Source organism: Podarcis erhardii (assembly GCF_964252035.2).
Source record: "Podarcis erhardii genome assembly, chromosome: 2".
Taxonomy (NCBI): domain Eukaryota; kingdom Metazoa; phylum Chordata; class Lepidosauria; order Squamata; family Lacertidae; genus Podarcis; species Podarcis erhardii.
In genome coordinates this window covers 123541678-123562970 of record NC_138498.1, presented here as the reverse complement: position 1 = coordinate 123562970, position 21293 = coordinate 123541678, and the positions used below count along the sequence as shown (strand labels likewise).

General features: G+C 46.0%; 1 protein-coding gene across 1 annotated transcript; it reads left to right on the top strand.

Moving 5' to 3' along the window:
- Positions 1 to 11604: 11604 nt before the first annotated feature.
- On the top strand, positions 11605 to 19632 carry LOC309337090 (major histocompatibility complex class I-related gene protein-like). The gene is made up of 7 exons (XM_081853773.1): positions 11605 to 11749; positions 13961 to 14236; positions 14451 to 14726; positions 16224 to 16508; positions 16859 to 16939; positions 17493 to 17528; positions 18294 to 19632. Exons 1-7 carry the CDS (start codon positions 11692 to 11694, stop codon positions 18323 to 18325), a joined length of 1044 nt encoding a protein of 347 aa, XP_081709899.1. The 5' UTR covers positions 11605 to 11691; the 3' UTR covers positions 18326 to 19632.
- The last annotated feature ends 1661 nt before the right edge of the window (positions 19633 to 21293 follow it).

Genomic DNA, 21293 nt, shown 5'->3' with positions numbered 1-21293 from the left:
CCGGTAAAAAAAAGGGAACTGCCTCTTATCATTCAGAAGATGAGAGACAAAAGCATAACTGACCTGGAAAGGGAAGGAAGATCAGTGGGTGGTTTTTATTTGTTTTTTTGTTGCCAACAAATGTATGGCAGTTGTGGAAAAAGCAATTTCCATGCTGAGGAGATTGAAAATAAAAATTTCTATTATCTGCATTCATATTAATGTATCCATTAATTTCCTCAAATTTTTTTTGATTCCTATAAATAATAAACAGTATCTTCTGAAAGATATTCATTTTCTGAATGGTTTCCACCCACAATTGCTTGTGCCTGGTGATTTTATTCTGTGCCCTGGTGTTCCAGATCGTCCTCATGTTGGTGAGGATGATATTTGTTGACACTACACAGAACTTACAGTTCCGCAATAAATTTCTGCATGGAAGAATCCTTTGTCTTAGGGTGGATCTACACACATGAAAAAAATACTCTATAAATAGGTCAGAAATTAGATCGTTATAACAAAAGGGGGAAAACCCTATGGAAAATCACGTAGAAAAATGTTCTGCTCTCTGGCGCCATCTTCTGTTGCATGTTTATAACACATTCAAATGGTTATTTTTTACTAATGTAGCTGAGTCCCATTGCTTTGAATCCCTGAAAAAAACATTTGAGTAGAAATGGCTATGTGAGTAAAGAAAGGGTGATTGTCCACCAGAAGCAGTTAAAACTCTCTCAGGTCTGTGCAATACTCTTTTTAAAATGAATGCCTGTCTCCAGTTCCACTTAATATCCACCCCACTCGGTTTTTGGATTCTCTGGAAAGATGGCAAAGGGGAATTAGGCTCAGGCTGGAGAAAGTTCCCCCCTCTCCATCCCCACCTGTGGGATTTTATAGATGCCCAACAAGCTCGAAATCTGGATGGAGTTTTGGGAATCAGCCCCTTCAAGGATAACCAGAATGTCATTTTGTCTTCCACAGTTGTAGCTGGGAACGTTCACCTTCCCCGTAGAAAGCAGGTCTAACATGGCATCATATGTCACCCTGCTGTTATAAAAGTTCTCACAGAAGCTGTAGCCAAGGGTGATGTTTTGTAAAAGCTTTGGATTCTGGTTGATATCCTGAACAGCAAACAAGAAGGAGAGGATCTGCCAGTATCTTGTCTTTGATTTCCTGCAAATATATGTAAATATGTCCCACATTCAATGAATATTTTAAAAAATTTAATTTCTTGCTCTTTTGACAAGATGAACTGGATTTAATTTCTGGAATTTAACTTATGCTAGCACTGATCCAAAGCACTCAACCATAACAGCCAAAACATCCTTGATGGTGTGTGTGTGTGGGTGTGGGTGTGTGTGTGTAAAGTACTGTGGACATGCTGAAAATGGAATTTGAGATAGGAAGAATGAGAAACTGAGAGAAACCAGAATTGACAGATTGGTCCATCCTTAGGCTGAACCTAAGCGGAAGGTTCAAAGCACTGGCACAAACCCTGGTCCCCATTCGGTTTCAGAGGGAGAGGTGACCCAGGTTCATCAGAACTTGGCAAAAATTCTACAGCTCTCGGACCCTTTCCTATGGTTTCTTTCAAACCTAAAAAATATTTTTCTATGTAACCTTGCCTAATATACATATTACGTATACATATGAAAAGCAGGCTATGAAATCAATTGCACTTCAGCACTGACACACCCTCAAAGGCTCCCTCCAAAGGCTAAAGAGGAGAGGGATTTAGTAGGAGCAAGAAAGAGCCTGGTTGTTGGGGGTCATTTGACTTCATAAAATCAATACAAAATGGAGCAGCACCAACCCCACCCCCACAAAATGACTTACCTGGAAAAGCTGGTGGAAGGAGATTCGTTGAAGGTGTGTGGATTAAGAAATGCTCTTGTGGGAGAAATGACCCCACCAATGAGGTGGTCTCCTGGCTTGTAATAATTAAATGGGTCAATCTGATCCCTCTCCAAAGTTAAGGGGCATTTCACCTTTGACATCTCACAGTCTGCATAAGGCAGCCACAGCAGTAGAAGAAACACCAGCATGCTATGTCTGCCTGGAAAGGCCTCCTACCTTGTGATAACTCAAAAGAATTACTAGATGAAGCCTATCGCTTTTGCACGTCTTTCCTAATGGTGATGGAGCCCAGCCAAGTTCTCCCATCAGAAGGGGGTGGTAGTAAGTCAAGCTCACACACAGAGATTTCTACGCAACTGCCTTCAATCTCAGCCCAAGCTCCTGGTGTGGCAGGAGATGTTTATGCGCCCATCCTTCCTGGCTCTCATTTCTTATGCTTATTTCAGTGAGCTTAAAGAAGATCTTTGGACAAAGCTCCAGAGAAGAAGAGAAAAATCACTATGATTTTCATAATTATAAGGGGAAGAAGCACCCCCTGTGCAAGATCATGAACTCTCTGTGTGCCTCCATGCGCAGGTGCAGGGCTGGAGAAAAGCTTGCAGATGTGGCTCCGGACTCCAGATGTATAATGGAGCGGGCAGCTGAACATGTCTAAAGTTTGGTGCAGAAACACATTCACAAGAGTCAGGATCAAGATTTCTTTTTAGGACATTGATGAGGAAACTCTGATCTGCAGACAGAATTAAGCCTGCCTCATATCCACCAACATTTCTAGGATGAAAATAGACACATCCTATTCTATTGGGACGTGGGAGGCGCTGTGGTCTAAACCGCAGAGCCTAGGGGTTGCCGATCAGAAGGTTGGCGGTTCGAATCCCCGTGATGGGGTGAGCTCCTGTTGCTCAGTCCCAGCTCCTGCCAACCTAAGCAGTTTCAAAGCACATCAAAGTGCAAGTAGATAAATAGGTACCACTCCGGCAGGAAGGCAAATGGCGTTTCCATGTGCTGCTCTGGTTCTCCAGAAGCAGATTAGTCATGCTGGCCACATGACCCAGAAGCTGTATGCCGGCTCCCTCAGCCAGTAAAGTGAGATGAGCGCTGCAACCCTAGAGTCATTCGCAACTGGACCTAATGGTCAGGGGTCCCTTTATCTTTATTCTATCATCATCATAATCATCATACCCTGTCCATCTGGCTGGGTTAACCCAGCCACTCCAGGTGGCTACCTGCATATAAACATAAGAAATTTCCCTATACAGGGATGCTTTCAGGGACATCCTAAGGCAGGGGTCAGCAAACGTTTTCAGCAGGGGGGCGGTCCACATTCCCTCAGACCTTGTGGGGGGCCGGACTATAATGTTTTTTTTTTGGGGGGGGGGACGAACGAATTCCTATGCCCCACAAATAACCCAGAGATGCATTTTAAATAAAAGCACACATTCTACTCGTGTAAATACACCAGGCAGGCTCCACAAATAACACCGAGGTGCATTTTAAATTAAAGGGCACATTCTACTCATGTAAAAACACACTGATTCCCGGACCGTCCGCAGGCTGGATTTAGAAGGTGATTGGGCCAGATTCGGCCCCCGGGTCTTAGTTTGCCTATCCATGTCCTAAGGAAAAGAGGGGCATTCCGGGATCAAATCAGAAACCAATCCGTAACTACGCTCCTTACTTCTTCCATTGGTTTCAACCTGGGCTCACTACCTGTAAATTCCAATAAGTCTCTATAAGTCACCCATTTCCTATCCATATTAATTATCTTGATTGTGATTGCTTCAATGGGGGATAAACATAAAGGTGTTATCCCTTCCAACAATTTTTTATATTTCTCCCAGACTCTATACAGATTTCTCCTAATGATGTGGATCATAAAGCTTTTATAAATCTTTGCTTTCCCGTCCCAAAGACATGCTTGCCAGCCAAACTTTAAATCATGGCCTTCCAAATCTAAAATATATGCATTTTCCAAGAAAATCCATTCCTTTAAGCAACATACACTAGCTGCCTCATAATACAGTTGCAAAGACACTTCTTCTTTTTTTATCAATCGGAATTTGATGGGGGTGGGGTGGGGGGAAGTCAAGTGATTCAGGGTAATCTTGATATGTGGATTTTTAAATATTATTATGTAGCTATTCTTTCTCTCTCTTTTTTCTTTCATGTTCTTTATACCTTTGAAAATAAATAAAAACTATATATATATATTAAAAAACTTTTTGTTGGGGGGTGTTATTCGGTTGCCTCTGTTTTGATTTTGATTGTGTGATCTGTGAGGCAATATGCTTATGAATACTGGTTGCTTGGAAGAGAAGTGGGAAAATGCTATTGCCTTCATCTCCTGTGACAACTGAATACTGCACTGGCTAGGCCTTGGGTCTGATCCATTGGGGGTCCTCGTGTGTTGTCTTTCCAATCAATGTTTGTGAAGAGCCTACAGGTAACGCTATTAGGTGGCAAATGGATTTTTTTTTCTGGCATCCTACTTCAGCAACAAAAGCAGCTGATCAAGAGGGGCAATTGGGAAGGTCAGGAATGGGAGTGAGGTTGCAGAAAAGAAGAAGGAGGAGGAGGAGAAGAGGAGGAGGAGGAGGAGGAGGAGGAGGAGGAGTTTGGATTTGATATCCCGCTTTATCTCTACCCGAAGGAGTCTCAAAGCGGCTAACATTCTCCTTTCCCTTCCTCCCCCACAACAAACACTCTGTGAAGTGAGTGGGGCTGAGAGACTTCAGAGAAGTATGACTGGCCCAAGGTCACCCAGCAGCTGCATGTGGAGGAGCGGAGATGCGAACCCGGTTCACCAGATTACGAGTCTACCGCTCTTAACCACTACACCACACTGGCTCTTCCTGCCCTTGAGATCTCAGGCCTAGAAGCTGAATATGGCCCTCCAAGTGTCTCTTATCTGGCCCCTCAGTACTCTCCCTGGCCCACTCCCATTCTAGACATGCCCCCTATTGGGCCTGTTTTGTTCCCTCCTAAAGTGTTTTAGCCTTGAACTCTGAGAATGCTTCTTCCTTGCGTGGATGACTGCAGGGTAGAGAGGGGTGTGTGTGGAAACTCGACTACTGAAGAAATGTAAAATTTTCATGTGTTGTTCTGCCCACCTCTTTCTCTGACCACCGCTGTCATGTGGTCACCTGAAGGTTGTCCAGAAGGAAATGTGGCTTCCAGTCTGAAAATTTTGCTAACCCCTGCAACAATTTCAGAAGCTCACAATATTCAGAAATAACCGTGTATTGTGTCTGTATGTGCATACATCCTAAAATGATATTTTCGTCCTGGTCAGACTTTTCTCCCCGTTCTGACCAATGCTAAGAGCAGGGGGCCACTTCTGTAAGTTCTCGTAAACATGTTTTCCTCCAACTCTGAACATGTCCCTCAAGCCACACAGAGACTCCAAGATGTTGCCAAGGTGACACATCTCCCCCTTACAATTATTATTATTCCTGCCAAAGCTCCAGAGATTTGACCAAAGATTCCCTGTGAAACCAATCAACTAAACATCAGAATCAAGAGCAAGGCAAGGTAATTTCTTGTACTGTGCCTGGGAAAATAATCACTATGCTGCTGAGAGCCTACACACACACACACACACACACAATTCCTCAGTGTCCTGACGGACCATCAGATAGTTGGAGCATCTGATGTCCAGCCTCTGGAGACACCACTATTTGATAAAAACTTTTCAGCTGTTGTTATGCAAGTGGAATAACTCCGAGCAATTTCCCAATTCTAAACACAAGCTTCTGCTGTTGCTGCAAAATGCCTGCACTGTAATATTTATGCATTGCAGTGTGTAGGACTATATGGCCCCTGGGTTCCCTTCCAATTCTACAATCCCATGACCTTTCATACCTTTGTTTAATACACCCCTTCCTTAAGAGCCAGCAACACAGTCCACTCTTCTTTTTAATCCTCGATACAGTTTATTAACATAGGTTTCTTAAGACAGTAAAAGAGCAGCAACACAGAGATCCTGTTAACCAATAAATATATCAAAGTTTATTTGAGAATTTAGGGACGTTTAGTCGTGTACACACAGAGAAATCTATAAAGGTTAATTTAGGATTGATACTTTACCACCAAGCACTGGCAGAGGAAGGCGAGTGCAGGGGGTGCGGTTCACACCGGGCGTCAGTGCTGGGGGTGGGTGACATCGCCACGCCACCACTAACCCCACCCCATGCTCGCTGCGTGGGCAGCAGGCTGCTAGGGATGATGCTTCCGTGGGTAGGCGGTGGTCAGTGTGACGTTAACATATGAGAGTGCTGGAGGTGAAATAGTTAAGCAAGTTACCCAATCAGAACCCAGGGGGTGGAGTCAGAGGGACTATAAAACCAGCTCTGGGAGGGGCGAAGAGAGGAGTTTGTTGGGAGTTGGGTGGTTGGTTGGAGTGGGAGTGAATTAGGATGGAGTCTATGGTTAGGTTGAGTTAGTGTAGAGAAATAAGCTGAGTCAGGAACAATTAGGGCCTAGGCAGACAAGTAAATATCTGAGAGGTGGTTTAGTGAGTGAGAGCAGGTAGTGGAAGTTATAGGTCTGGATAGGCACCCCATGATTGTAATGGACCGATACTGTTTATGAAACCACACGCTTGTTAAACTGCAATAAATAAACAGAAGTTTAAGTTCCAATTTAAACCGGACTGGACTCAGTATTGTCCCAGGTAGGGCCTGGGTGGTGGCAGCGAGAAATCAAGTGGTGACACAGGTATCAATAGACGCTGAAATGTCCGGGTAACCTGTGTGATCGCCACAGGCAGCTAGGGTTAATTTAGGATTGATACTTTACTACCAAGCACTGGTGGAGGAAGGCAGGTTGGGGGGGGGGTTAGTCACACCGGGGGTCAGTGGTGAGGGCGGGTGAAATCGCCACAACACCACCAACCAAAACCCACTCTTGCTGCACTGGCGGCGGGCTGCTAGGGACAATGTTGCCACGGGCAGCTAGCAGCACCCCTCCCAATGCTCTCCGCATGGGTGGCTAGCGGCGCACCCCCACGCTATCTGCACGGGCGGCGGGCAGCTAGGGATGCTTGCTGTGTGGGCAGCTAGCCCTGCCCCTGCGCTGCTCCAGGTGCCGGTAGCTCCGCCCCTGCCACCAAGTCACTGACACAGACAGACACAAACTGAAACAGAAATGGCTGGATGGGATCAAGGACCACACAGGAGACAAAGAGCAACAACCACAAAAGACTGACCAACTGCAGTACCTGAAAGTGAAAGCAGTGTCTACACTAAGCCAATCTCAGGGCAGGATTGCTTTGGCTTTCTAGAACTCAGTCAGAAGATGGAAGGCCACGACAGGGACAGCTGAAAGATGTCCCTTCGTATTCATGTGGGTACAAATAATACTGCCACACACAGCCTTCAACATATAACAAGGGATTATGGGCCAGGTAAGGGGCTGTGACTCTCAGGCAGCTAACAGTCACTAAGAGAAAGAACTGCATTTTCAGAGGCTCAGGGTTAATCCAGAAATCCCAGCTCCAAATGAAACAAACTTACTCAAAAGTCCCCAATTTTACCCAAAAAAGTCCAATGATGATACACAACACTCCAGGATCATAATTAGCATAACACAGGATTGTTACAATCCTAACAGAAGCTATCCTAAGTTTTTGTGGTCAGGTGCTCCTTTGTATTCAGATCAGGCCTCAGCATGATAATATAGCATTTGGGGATGAAGATACATCCCAGAAGCCCAGCACTGGAGGCCAAGATGGAGAAGACCTGCACGGCTACCATGTATTTCCCCTTTGTGCTCAGATAGGTGGGCACAAAGGACACCCAAACACTGCAGAAGACCAGCATGCTGAAGGTGATCAGCTTGGCTTCATTGAAGGCCCCAGGCAGCTTCCTGGCTAGGAAAGCCACCGTGAAACAGATGGCAGCCAGGAAGCCCATGTAGCCAACGGCACCACAGAACATGGCAGAAGACCCTTCATTGCATTGTAGGATGATGACTTTAGGCTGTGAGTGCATGTCATAGTCTGGAAATGGGGGAGACCGTCCCAGCCACAGGGTGCAGATGACAACTTGGACACCAGAACAGGAAATGACTATGTTGTTGGCCAGACCCTTCCCCAGCCATCTCCTCATCCTGTTCCCTGGCTTGGTGGCCAGGAAGGCCAGCACCACAGTGATGGTTTTGGCCAAGACAGAAGAAATTGCAATAGAGAAGATGATGCTGAAGGCCGTTTGTCGGAGAAGGCAGGTCCCTTTCCTTGGCTGGCCAATGAAGAGGAAGGAGGACAAAAAGGAGAGCAGTAGGGAGATGAGGAGGATGTAGGAGAGGTCCCGGTTGTTGGCTTTGACAATAGGAGTTTCCTTGTACTTAATGAAAATTCCAAACACAATGCCTGTTGTTAAAGATAAGAACAGGGCAGTGGAAACTAAGATGATCCCCTACTGTTCTTCATAAGCCAGGAAAGAGATAATCTTAGGGATACATTGATCATGGCCTTTGTTCGGATACTGATCTTCTTGGCATTTGGTGCAAAGTTCTGGAGGAGAAAAACCATCCATAACCATCTGTGTTCTACAGTGGTACCTCGGGTTACAGACGCTTCAGGTTACAGACTCCGCTAACCCAGAAATAGTACCTCGGGTTAAGAACTTTGCTTCAGGATGAGAACAGAAATCGCGTGGCAGCAGCGGGAGGCCCCATTAGCTAAAGTGGTACCTGAGGTTAAGAATAGTTTCAGGTTAAGAACGGACCTCCAGAACGAATTAAGTTCTTAACCTGAGGTATCACTGTACTACCTTCACTTCTAACTGCTTGTCCTCCAGAGATATATATGGAGCACAAGCTTTCTCAGAGTGCTTCTCCACCCTGTTTCTATCATCTCAAGGAACACCCTCTCCCTTGAAGTCACCCACCTTCCTGAGAGGAGATTGTCCCTTCCGCACACAGAGCACAAGAATAGCAGCAAACCGGCTCTCCTTCCTGAACCACCTTGGCGTATCCAGGCTGACAGCTTTTGGTACACCTGGAGCGAGGCACAGTCTAAGCATAACGAGAAGAAGGTACATCAAGGGGAAAGTGCTGGAAGCATTTGTGTATGGAATTCATTCATAGTCTGGAAAGGACCCACTGAGCACAACCACTTCTTTTTTTAACAAGGAAGCACTTTTAATGCAAAACAGCATCAGAGGTAAACCACTTTGGTGTACCTGCTTGCTTGTTTCAGCATTTTTATTCCACCTTTTAATACAAATGTAGGCTCAAGGCAGAAGACAGAACATACAAAGAGAAGATGGAGAAAAGCCAGCTGCTCTGATCTCTGGGGGAGAGAGCCAGGAGCTGCAGGCTGAGACCCTACCTGCCCACAGACTGTGTCATCAGAGTGGTGCATGCTCTGGTTATCTCCCGCTTGGACTACTGCAATGCGCTCTATGGTGGGGATGACTGCGTTCTACGTGGGGCTACCTTTGAAGGTGACCCGGAAACTACAACTAATCCAGAATGCGGCAGCTAGACTGGTGACTGGGAGCAGCCGCCGAGACTATATAACACTGGTCTTGAAAGACCTACACCGGCTCCCAGTACGTTTCCAAGCACAGTTCAAAGTGTTGGTGCTGACCTTTAAAGCCCTAAATGGCCTCGGTCCAGTATACCTGAAGGAGCGTCTCCACCTCCATCGTTCTGCCCGGACACTGAGGTCCAGTGCCGGGGGCCTTCTGGCGGTTCCCTCGCTGCAAGAAGCCAAGTTACAGGGAAGCAGGCAGAGGGCCTTCTCTGTAGTGGCACCTGCCCTGTGGAACACCCTCCCACCAGATGTCAAAGAGAAAAGTAACTACCAAACTACCAAACTACCCACAACAAACACTCTGTGAGGTGAGTGGGGCTGAGAGACTTCACAGAAGTGTGACTAGCCCAAGGTCACCCAGCAGCTGCATGTGGAGGAGCAGAGATGCGAACCCGGTTCACCACATTACGAGACTACCGCTCTTAACCACTACACCACGCTGGCTCTAAGAAATGCCAAGGTGCATCTGCAGCAGCTCGACTGGACACCCTCATCTGCCCCATCTACAACAAAACATGTCTCTCCTGTGTCGGTCTCTACAGCCACAGCAAGCACTGCAACCATCCAACAGCCTGACCTCACATGAAAGCACACAATTGTCTCCTGAGACAGGTGGATGCCAACACGACAACCCTGAGTTTATGGAGCAGGTTCACCTTACACTGAAGCAGGGGAGGCCCACTGTTTCAGCACCTGAGGCAAAATGCCCCATACTACCCCTGGGGTGGAGCAGGGCATGAGGCTCTGCAAGGGCTTCCTGCAAGGAAGAAAAGCCTTCACCAAGCCTGGGTGGGAAAAGAGCTTCAGAAAGCGCTTCTTTCTTTTGAGGGCTTAGTTTCCTAGCGAGGCGAAGGCTAGCTTCGACATCACTGCAAGAGTGCAATCAGGGCATGTTTATGCACTGGAGCTCAGCCCTGCAGGTTTTTTTCTTCCTTATCTGCTTTTGGATGTGTGGAAAAAGAATTTGGGGATTTTGGCTATTGTTTGGGGGAGGGGGGGATACAAATAAACTGTGTGTTTCTAGGGTGATGGAGGATCCAGAACGTTGCTATGACAACTGGTGGGATTTCTTACACTTCGAACCTAGATGTTTTGATTTATACTTGTGCCTTGTCTTTTCCTTTTCTTGTTATTTACAGTGGTACCTCAGGTTACAGACGCTTCAGGTTACAGACTCCGCTAACCCAGAAATACGGTAGTACCTCAGGTTAAGAACTTTGCTTCAGGATGAGAACAGAAATCATGCTCCGGCGGCGTGGAAGCAGCAGGAGGCCCCATAGGCTAAAGTGGTACCTCAGGTTAAGAACAGTTTCAGATTAAGAACGGACCTCTAGAACGAATTAAGTTCTTAACCAGAGGTACCACTGTATTACCTTTTTGCTTGGTATTTGGTATGGTGCAGTACCCTGTCACTGCACTTCGAAGTGGATAAGAATAACAGTTTTAAAATCATAATAAAAAGCTATTTTTAAAAAGCTATTTTTCCTATGAGCAGCAGCCAAATAGAGCCCAGAAAAGCTGCTGGACCTTCGCGCGCTCTCCCCCTTTTTTCCAATTCTCTCTGCTTTGGCCGACAAGCGCCTTTCCTGCAAGTTGCACAGGTGGGACACTGGAGGGCCCTGCTGAGTCAATCCCAGCCGCCTCCTCTTTACCTGGCAGGGGTGGTAATTGTTGTAGTTGTTGTAATTATTATTATTATTATTAACAATACTCCGCCCATCCGGCTGAGTTTACCCAGCCACTCTGGGCGGCTCCCAACAGATTAAAAACAGAATAAAACATTTCCCCCTAAATTGATTTTTGAATTCTGAACTTATTGTTATTCGCTTTCTATATTGTATTTTGTGCTGTTTTTTGTTGCATCAATTATGTGTTTTAAATTTGTTGTTAGCCGCCCTGAGCCCGGTTTTCTGAAACGGGAAGGGCGGGGTATAAATAAAAATTATTATTATTAAACATTAAAAACTTCCCTAAAGGTTTCCCCCCTTTTCTTGCCAGGCTGACTCCGGACTTGCTTCTCCAGCAATTGCACACGATGGCCAAGAATGATGTGCGTACACACACCGAAAATTGCAAGCCCCCCCCCCCGCGTTTCCCGGAATTTGCATAATCGCCAAAAAGTTCACTTTCGCTTCGCAGCCTCCCGCTGCGACGTCCGCCCAGCAACAGCTGCCGAAACCCGAGCTCATTTTTCTAATTGGTCGGATGTGTTGCTCTGGGCCAATCCCGGAGCTTGCTCTAGATCAGCCGCTGCTCTAGATTCCACGGAGGGGGCTCCGGATTGCACGGACGGGGCTGTTTGCGACAGCAATCGATCCAAGATGCGGCAGCTCCTGATCTTGGAAGCGGCTGTTGCCGTCCTGTTGGGAAGCCGCTCAGGTGAGTACTGTTCCCCACACCCATGGAAAGGATTTCCGCGCCTTGGCTTGCAAAAAGAAAAAAAGAAAGGGAGTAAGATTGCCGTGGTGGCCCTGCTTGCCCCATCCCTAAGCAGCAGCCTTGACGCATTTTGAGCCCTGAATATATTTTCCCGACCGATCAGTAGCCTCACACTCAGCAGCGAGAGCTTTTGAAGGCGTTCGCAGCAACGAAATGTCTCTTTCCTCTTTTTGCTGCATTAAAAAGTCTTCTGCCCGCCCTGCTTAAAATCACCCGCGTGTACCCAGGGTTGCCTTAGTACAGAAAATGTACACTCGGACAGAAAAGTTGCTGAGCGTTTTCGGCCAAAGTTGTTGAGGTTTTTCTTTTTGCAAAATCGCTTTAAAAATTGAGGTTCTTAATATACTGTTCCTAATATACAGTATATTAAGATAAATTATTAGGATAAAAATAAAGCTGGAAAAGATTTGCTGAAATATCTAATTGAACTAGAATACAAAAAAGGGAGGTGTGAGGAGGTCAAGGAAATAAGCGAAGGAAAGAAAGTTATGTAAAGGTTTGAGCTGTTTTTTTTCCCTAACTTTGTATTTTTTCTGTATTTTTTATTTTCCTCTTTTTGTTTTTTCTAATTTTCTCTTTGTAATCTCTAAAATTTGAATAAATATTATTTTTTTAAAAATTGAGGTTCTTGAGCTCCCCGCCCCCACTCTGAAATGGTCAAAATCGCCACTTACCATACTTTCCTGGACATTTAGGAGATTTCTGTCCCAGCCTCCAAATATACAGTACAGTGGTGCCTTGGGTTAAGAAATTAATTCGTTCTGGAGGTCCGTTCTTAACCTGAAACCGTTCTTAACCTGAAGCACCACTTTAGCTAATGGGGCCTCCCGCTGCCGCAGCGCCGCCGCCACGCGATTTCTGTTCTCATCCTGAAGCAAAGTTCTTAACCCGAGGTACTATTTCTGCTATTTCTGCGTTAGTGGAGTCTGTAACCTGAAGCGTCTGTAACCCGAGGTATCACTATATAGAATCATAGAGTTGGAAGAGACCACAAGGGCCATCGAGTCCAACCCCCAATATGTCCGGGAAATTTCAGACATACGGTTCCGCTGTTAGAAATGCAAGGGAGGTTTTTAATTTGGTGGTGGGGTGCTGCTGAGCCTCAGTCCTCCCACCTCCCTGGTTGATCTCCTAAACGCTGATCTTTCTGAAAAGTATGCTGCACACCTGCCCCCCAAATGGATCGTAATAAGGATGTGGTAATAGAACAAGGGGGAAACTAGGCTTTGTTTCACCGGGGTCAAAGAGCCAATTTGGCACACACACATCATGTGCTTTTGCATACACACACAGGCTGGAAGGCTTAATGGCACTTCTGTAGAGGTGCCACCCAGGGCAATAACCCGCCCCCCCCCCAATATGGCACTGATGGATGATACCGTTTTTTATGCTCTTACCTTTTATTCAAGGGACACGGGTGGCACTGTGGTGTAAACCACAGAGCCTAGGGCTTGCCGATCGGAAGGTCTGCAGTTCGAATCCCCGCAACGGGGTGAGCTCCCGTTGTTCAGTCCCTGCTCCTGCCCACCTAGCAGTTCGAAAGCACGCCAAGTACAAGTAGATAAATAGGTACTGCTCCAGCGGGAAGGTAAACAGTGTTTCCGTGCGCTGCTTTGGACATTTGCCCACCTCCAGTCTGTGGGGACCTCACCTGGTCTCCAAGAATTCTCAAAGATAATAGATAAAGGCTCTGAAATTACATCTGCCAGCTCCTTTAGTACCCTTTAGAATCCTTGGATGCAGTTCATCAGGCCCTGGAGATTTGAATTCCCTTACTACCTCTTCTCCTGTCTTGGGCTGCTGCTCCCTCCTTACATCATTTACTCTGTTATCAGCAGGTTGGGCATCGCCTTCCTTTTGGGTCAAAGTAGGTGTGGAGTGGTTCCACCTTTTTCTCTGTCAGCCAATAACATTTCTCCGTGTTCCCCACGCAGAGGACCTACCACTTGCTTGTTCTTCCTCTTACTTCAGACACAGCCGAAGAAACCTTTTTTACTATTTTTAACCTCTCTTGCAAGCCTGAGTTCATTCTGAGCTTTAGCCAGCCTGACTTCCCCCCTGCAGCTGTTGGCTACCATGAAGGTCCCTGCCAACTCAACAATTCTGTGGTTCTGTGACTCGCTAACTTTGCCTGCCTTTCTTCCTTTCCAGGCTTCTCCTTTCACACCATGCATGGCTGGTTGACTGCAGTTTGGGAGCCCAGCAGAGGACTTTTCGAGTTCACTGCGGTGGTATACGTGGATGACCAGAGAGCTACTTACTATGACAGCCAGAGCAGGCAGGCGGTGCCTGGAGTCCCATGGATGAAAGATGCTGTAAATTATGATCCTCATATATGGAACATAAACACTTGGAGAGGACAGACTGCAGAACTGAGGTTCCGCAACGATGTGGAGAACCTGCAAAAGCACCACAACCAAAGTGGAGGTGAGCAGCATTCAAGAGAGTCCCCTCTGAAAGTTTTGGGATAAAGGTGCAGTCTTTTACCGAAATTAACAGTGTTTTCTTTTTGCTTGCCGAAACTTTTAGCAGAAACAAAGAACTCTTCCTTTCCCACATTTTCCAGCATAAATCAGAAGGATTTTTAATCCCGAAAATTGGAAGAGCATATCCTACTGTGACCCTGATGTTTCTCTTTCAGGCTTCCACACTTGGCAGATGGCGTATGGCTGTGAGGTGAGTGAGGATGGCCACAGAGCAGGCTATGCCCAATATGGCTATGATGGGGAAGACTTCCTCAGCTTTGACAAGGAGACCCTCACCTGGACAGCGACGGATGTTCCAGCACAGTTTACCAAGAGGAAGTGGGAGATTGACTTGGCCTGGTCTCAACACATCAAGTTCTACCTGGAAAAGGAGTGCCCTGAGTGGCTGCCGAAATTTTTGGAGTGTGGAAAGGAGGTTTTGCTGAGGAAAGGTGCGGATGGGAAAGCAGATCCCGCAGACTTAACAATCAGCTCCCTTTGTGGAATTCCTGTGGATGTTGTTGGACCCACAACTTGCATCAACCTTGGTCGACATGGCCAATGGTCAGGGGTGAGGGCAGTTGTCATGCGGCAACATCTGCAGGGCCACGAGTTCCCTGAACTAGGTCCACCACCATCCTGTTTTCCACCAGTGATGGTCCATCTAACTCCCTATTGTCTAAGCCATGGGTAGGCAAACTAAGGCCCGGGTGCCGGATCCAGCCCAATTGCCTTTTAAATCCAGCCCGTGGACATTCCAGGAATCAGCGTGTCTTTAGAACGTGGCCTTTTATTTAAAAAGCATCTCTGGGTTATTTGCGGGGCATAGGAATTCATTCATTTTTTCTTTTCTTCAAAATATAGTCTGACCCCCAACAACGTCTGAGGGACAGTGGACCAGCTTCCTGCTGAAAAAGTTTGCTGACCCCTGGTCTAAGCCATGGGTAGGCAAACTAAGGCCCGGGGCCATATCTGGCCCAATGGCCTTCTAAATCCGGCCCATGCATGGTCCGGGAATTACATGAGTAGAATGTGTGCTTTTATTTAAAATGCATCTCTGGGTTATTTGTGGGGCATAGGAATTAATTCATTCCCCCCCAAAAAAAATATAGACCGGCCCCCCACAAAGTCTGAGGGACAGTGCACTGGCTCCCTGGTGAAAAAGTTTGCTGACCCCTGGTCTAAGCCGAGGTTTGCCAGCCTTTGGGGACCAATGGGCACATTAGGAATTTAGAAGTAGTAGTCAGTCACAAAATGGCTACCATGGGATGTGTGGCGTAACCCAGAATGGAGCCCTTTCACAGGCACTATCCGAGATATTGGCAGGCACACTAAGTTTCCACAAACACTACACTGGCAACGCCTGATCGACACTGGCTGCCAGTGGCTTTGCAGAGTTTCAGGCAGGGGACAGGGAACCATGGATCTTCTGCATGCGGTAAGTGGAAGTATCAGGAACTCTGGAGTGGTTTAAGATTAACATTGCTCCTCACAGATAAGTCTACTGGTTCAGAGAGATCTGACTTCGGTTCTCCTATGGAGACCCAGTGATGCTGTTCCCTGAAGCCCTAAGAAGGCTCACTATGCAAGGTGCAGAAATGCCAATTACTGCCTTTTGTAGCAATGGAATCCCAATCTTGGGAGCTCCTAATCTCTTGGGGATCCTTCAGGTGGTGGGGTATTTTGCTAACTTATTACAACACAGCTAGAAAAACTCAGGTCCAGGACACCTGAATGTGTCCTTCCAAGACTTTACACCCACTTAGTATTTTTGCTTGGCTAGAATGTGTCCTGATAATTTCTCTTCCTGAACACCCACTTTCTATATACCTGTCAATGTCAAATTTACATTAAGTGCTCCACCCACTTTAAAGGAGTGCATCCATCCTCTCAGTGGCTGGAAGGGTGCTGATAGATGTGCTTTAGCAACAACTTTGTCCTTTTCGCAGAGCCTCCAACGGTGAAAGTTACACGCATGGCAGGTTATGATGGGCTGGAAACCCTTATCTGCCAGGCCTACGGATTCTATCCCAGAGAGATCAGCGCCAAGTGGATGAAGGATGGGGAGGTCTGGGAGCAGGACACCTTCCGCAGGGACGTGGTCCCCAACTCAGATGGGACCTATTACACCTGGCTCAGCATCAAGGTTGACCCCAAGGACAGGGACCACTTCCGGTGCCATGTGGAACATGATGGACTTCCGGAGCCTCTGGACTTGGCCTGGGAGGAGCCTGGTGAGTGATGAGGAGGGGAGGAAGGCTGGCTGTGGTGACTAGATGCCCCAGTGGGAAATCCAAACAGGACCTGAAGAAATCAGCATTCTCCTCACCTGCAGTTCCCAGCTGCTGGTATCGTTCATGGGCATACCGCCTCCAATTGTGGTGGCACAGCGTAGCCATTGTGGCTTGTTGGCATCGATAGTATTCTCCTCCATGAATTTGTCTAATCTTTAAAGCCATCCACGTTGGTGGCCCTCACTGCCTTTCGATGGAGGACAAATTCTATAGTTCTACTATATATTGCATGAAGAAGTATTTTTTGTTGGGGTTCCCATTCATCATTCTCTCTTTTTACTCCATTTCAGCCTCAAAAGTATTCTATCTGTGGATCATCTTGGTGCCTGGGGCTGTTCTTATCATGGTAGCAGGGATCACACTATACATCAGTGAGTATAAACTGTGAATTCATATGCAGGGAGGAGGGAGGAGATCATGCTGTTTTAGACTTTGAGGATGAGCTGAGGACTTGATAGCTGGTGGCTCATCAAAATCTGGTGGTACCCATAAACATCTCCACTGATGTGCCCAGAAACTATGTGAATCGTGTTTTAGTACCAAGACCAAACAAAGTGGCCATGGCTGCATCCGCACAAGGACTGATTTCCTGCAAGATAAGCAAGAGAGCCAGTGTGGTGTAGTGGTTAAGAGCGATGGACTCGTAATCTGGTGAACTGGGTTCGCTTCCCCACTCCTCCACATGCAGCTGCTGGGTGACTTTGGGCTAGTCACACTTCACTCTCCTTCGGGTAGTGATGAAGCGGGATATCAAATCCAAACTCTTCTTCTTCTTGTAAGGCACTTGAGGCTGTTAAAAACTGATGAAGCCTGTGCTGGGGAGGGTTTAGTGTTGCCAAACCTCAGGGAGGCCAAGTGGAGTGGGGTTGGGTTGGGTTGGGTGGGGGTCTCTTCCACTTCAATGATCTGCTTCTGCTTCCGCAGGAAACCGGCGAGAGGGTGGCTCCAGAGCAACTTCAGGTGAGTGATGCCCCCTTTGAAATGCTTCACCAACACTGAGCCAATCTCTAGGGTGGGACAGGGAGAGAATTGTGGTGCTCAGGTCTTAGACTGGTCCTCAAGCTGCAGAAGACTCATGACATCTCTTTCCACCCCATCCTTGACATGTTCTGGGCGAAATGAGTCTCCAGCCTGGTCTTTGTGTCTGTGCAGAGACTCTTCTGGTGCAAAATATGTATGTGGGAGGGACTCTGAGAAGCAGCACTGGCAAGGAGACGAAGTATCTTGGTGCAGAATGATGATATCTCATTAATGTTTAAATGCTTTGTAAACATGTTTTACCTCTTATTTTGCATTAAGTGGTGTATAAATTAATAATTATTAATAGTGGCCGGCTACTTTCACCCTATGCCTCCCTATTTGATTTGTCTATCTTTTGTCTCCATGGAGAATTTGCTTTCCTTTGTTACCCCCTGGTAGAGTTTCAATGTCTGCCTGAAGGCCATTTACAGGGATCAGGAAGGAAAATATGTGACTCCATTTCCTTTTATGAGTCCTCATTTGGAGCCCTGCAATTCTATCTCCATTACACACCACCTCCTTCACTGTAGCGCCCCTTGCATGTGACTTGAGCTGTGGTGGGGTGATTCAGATGTTCAGTTGGCCCTGGCTCAGAAGAATAGGCTAGACTTGATGGCTCCTTAGATCCTTCCAGTTCCTAAGGCCTCCATCCTGACAATTCCACCATGCCAGCTTAACAACAGTCTTTCATTTACATTTCTGCAGCAAGATATTCTGCTGGTGTGCCAGAGAGCTGAGGAAGGTGCCCCAAAGCCTGTTGTGAATCTTCAGTGCTTCTCCAGAGCTTTTGCCTGCAAATTATACAAGCTTCATAAGGGCACAGGAAGCTGAATCAGAGCTTTGGTCCATTGAGCTTTAAGTACTGTCTGCAGTGACTGGTTGCCATGCCTAGAGATGCTGAGGATTGATGCTGGAACCTTCTGCATGCCAAGCACATACTCTACCTCTGAAGTTTACATTTGCAGTGAAAATCAAAAAGAGATGGAATGGTGAAGGTCCATTGTGGGTTGGATACTGTTTTGCCACATGCAAGGGGTTCAGTGGGAATCACAGGACAAGTGGAGGGAAGTTCAGGGTTTTCATTTAATAGACAGCATACACAAAAAGTCTTTTAGCAAAATTACAGAGCATGAACCGAACTTCCCCATTCAGTTATTGGGAACTCCAGGGATCTATAATGGAGAGACTCAGGTCTTCTTTTAGCTGGAACTCAATTCTGGCATGTCTCAGGTAAGCACCAAATTAAGCCAAAAGCCCTTGCTAATCGCCGAAGTGCCAGTAAGATAGGAAAAATAATACAAACCACTGTCTATTTCTCTGAGATACAAAAGTCTTCCATGTAGGTTCCCCCTATAAATAGTTTCAAAAGAGAAATTTTGGAGAGCCACTTTAAGGATCACATTCCTTAAAGGAATGTCCATTGATGTTTTAGCATGGAATGTTCCATGGCATGGAATTGATGTTTTAGCATGGCAGCACCTAACTTCTAAACAATTTATAGACAAAGCTATCTGGAAAGGCCACTTTATTGTATATATTTGTTCTTAAACTCTGCACATTTTTTCTTTGATAACCTTATGAGCATTACTCTTTTTGAATATCGGTTTTATTGGTATTTTCATATAACTATAATATTTTATATAACTATTTTATAATATTTTATCTGAACAGTTTACATTTTTATTACATTCATTTTCTAAAAAAAAAACAAATAAAACAACCTAACTGACGTACTTCAAATCAGCCAAATTGAGGGGAATTACAAAAATCTGAAAAGTTGGTAATTACAGGAATTTATTTATCATCCTCTTAAGATATATAGAAGCAAAATATGAGTGCAAAATGGAACCAGTCAAAGAATTAATGATAAAATGGCACTTTTCTCCAAGCAAGAATATAGAGAGAATTGTTTTAAAGTGATCGTCATCCAGTGTATGAGTCCTATGATCATAAGTAGGTCATGAACAAGTACAGTCTCCTTATGGCACAAGGAAATTATCACTTTTATTTGGGTAGTACCACAATTGCTCACAGCAAAAGAAAAGGCATACCTTTATAAAATATTCAAATGAACACGCTTATTACTGACATGCACCAACTGTGCATTTACAGTGGTACCTCGCAAGATGAAAATAATTCGTTCCGCGAGTCTCTTCGTCTTGCGGTTTTTTCGTCTTGCAAAGCATCCCTATTAGCAGCTTAGCGGATTAGCGCTATTAGCGGCTTAGAAAAGGGGGGGGGGAGGGAAAAAACTTGCAAGACATTTTCGTCTTGCGAAGCGCCTCGAAAAACGGAAAACCTTTTCGTCTAGCGGGTTTTTCGTCTTGCGAGGCATTCGTCTTGCGGGGCACCACTGTATCGGGAAGCTGATAACTTTGGGGACACATTGGTCTCTGTTCTTGTTTGGATGCTGATCTTTTGTATTGGGAAGTTTTTAATGTTTGATGTTTTATTATTTTGTGGACGATGGCAATGTATGGAAGAAATTGTTGTATTAGTCTTCTGCTCTGCGGGAGGTAGAGAACCAATTGTTTTGATAATGTTATGCTTATAACTTGTTTCTTGAAAAAATATTTAAATAATTTTTCAAAAAATTAAAAATTACATTCCTGAAGGGTTTTAAGGTGGTTTGATGGGGGGTTTGGGGGGGGTTGTTTGCTTGTTTGCTTTTTGTTTTGGAGAGTTATGTTGCAAACTCACCTTTCCCAGTGTAATAAACAAAAATCTGCCCTTATTCCCTTATGGGGGACACAAGAGCCCTTATAGAGTCCTTTGTAGGTTCTCCATCGGTCGGAGAAAATAACAGAGGCCAACCATATTGAGAAGCAAAGCAGCTCGTAAGCCTGATCTTTATTGAACTGTTGCAGCAGGGTGCTCCCCTCACACACAGGAAAGAAGGTGGACCCCGAACAAAGGTGTGCCCACCCTTATATAGACATTTTATATTACCCATCCCCAGAAACATCATACCTACATCACAGAAGAGGAAGTCTACAACAGAAATCTGAGTGCGTTGTTTATCTCCTGTCTGGCAAGTTACCTGTTAATGCTCACTTGATTGGATACCTTGGGGAGCCTGGCCAGTCTTTTGTAAAGACAAATACTTAGTTCCTGAGCCAGGTCACAGGTCCACCCTATTCATACACAGACATACCCTTAAGACAGGATTTGTGAACAAAAACACAATGGGGAGGCTCCCGCACATCTTCCCTTCTTGTAGAGAAAACATTTGGTCACTTTGGGAGTCAAAATGGTTTCAGATATATATATATGGTAAAGGGACCCCTGACCATTAGGTCCAGTCGTGGCCGACTCTGGGGTTGTGGTGCTCATCTCGCTTTATTGGTCGAGGGAGCCGGTGTACAGCTTCCGGGTCATGTGACCAGCATGACTAAGCTGCTTCTGGCGAACCAGAGTAGCGGACAGAAACACCGTTTACCTTCCCGCCAGAGTGGTACCTATTTCTTTACTTGCACTTTGACGTGATTTGAACAGCTAGGTTGGCAGGAGCAGGGACCAAGCAACGGGAGCTCACCTCGTCTCAGGGATTCGAACCACAACCTTCTGATCGGCAAGTCCTAGGCTCTGTGGTTTAACCCACAGCGCCACCCGTGTCCCATATATATATGTTGTTGTTGTTTAGTCATTTGGTCGTGTCCGGCTCTTCGTGACCCCATGGACCAGAGCACGCCAGGCACTTCTGTC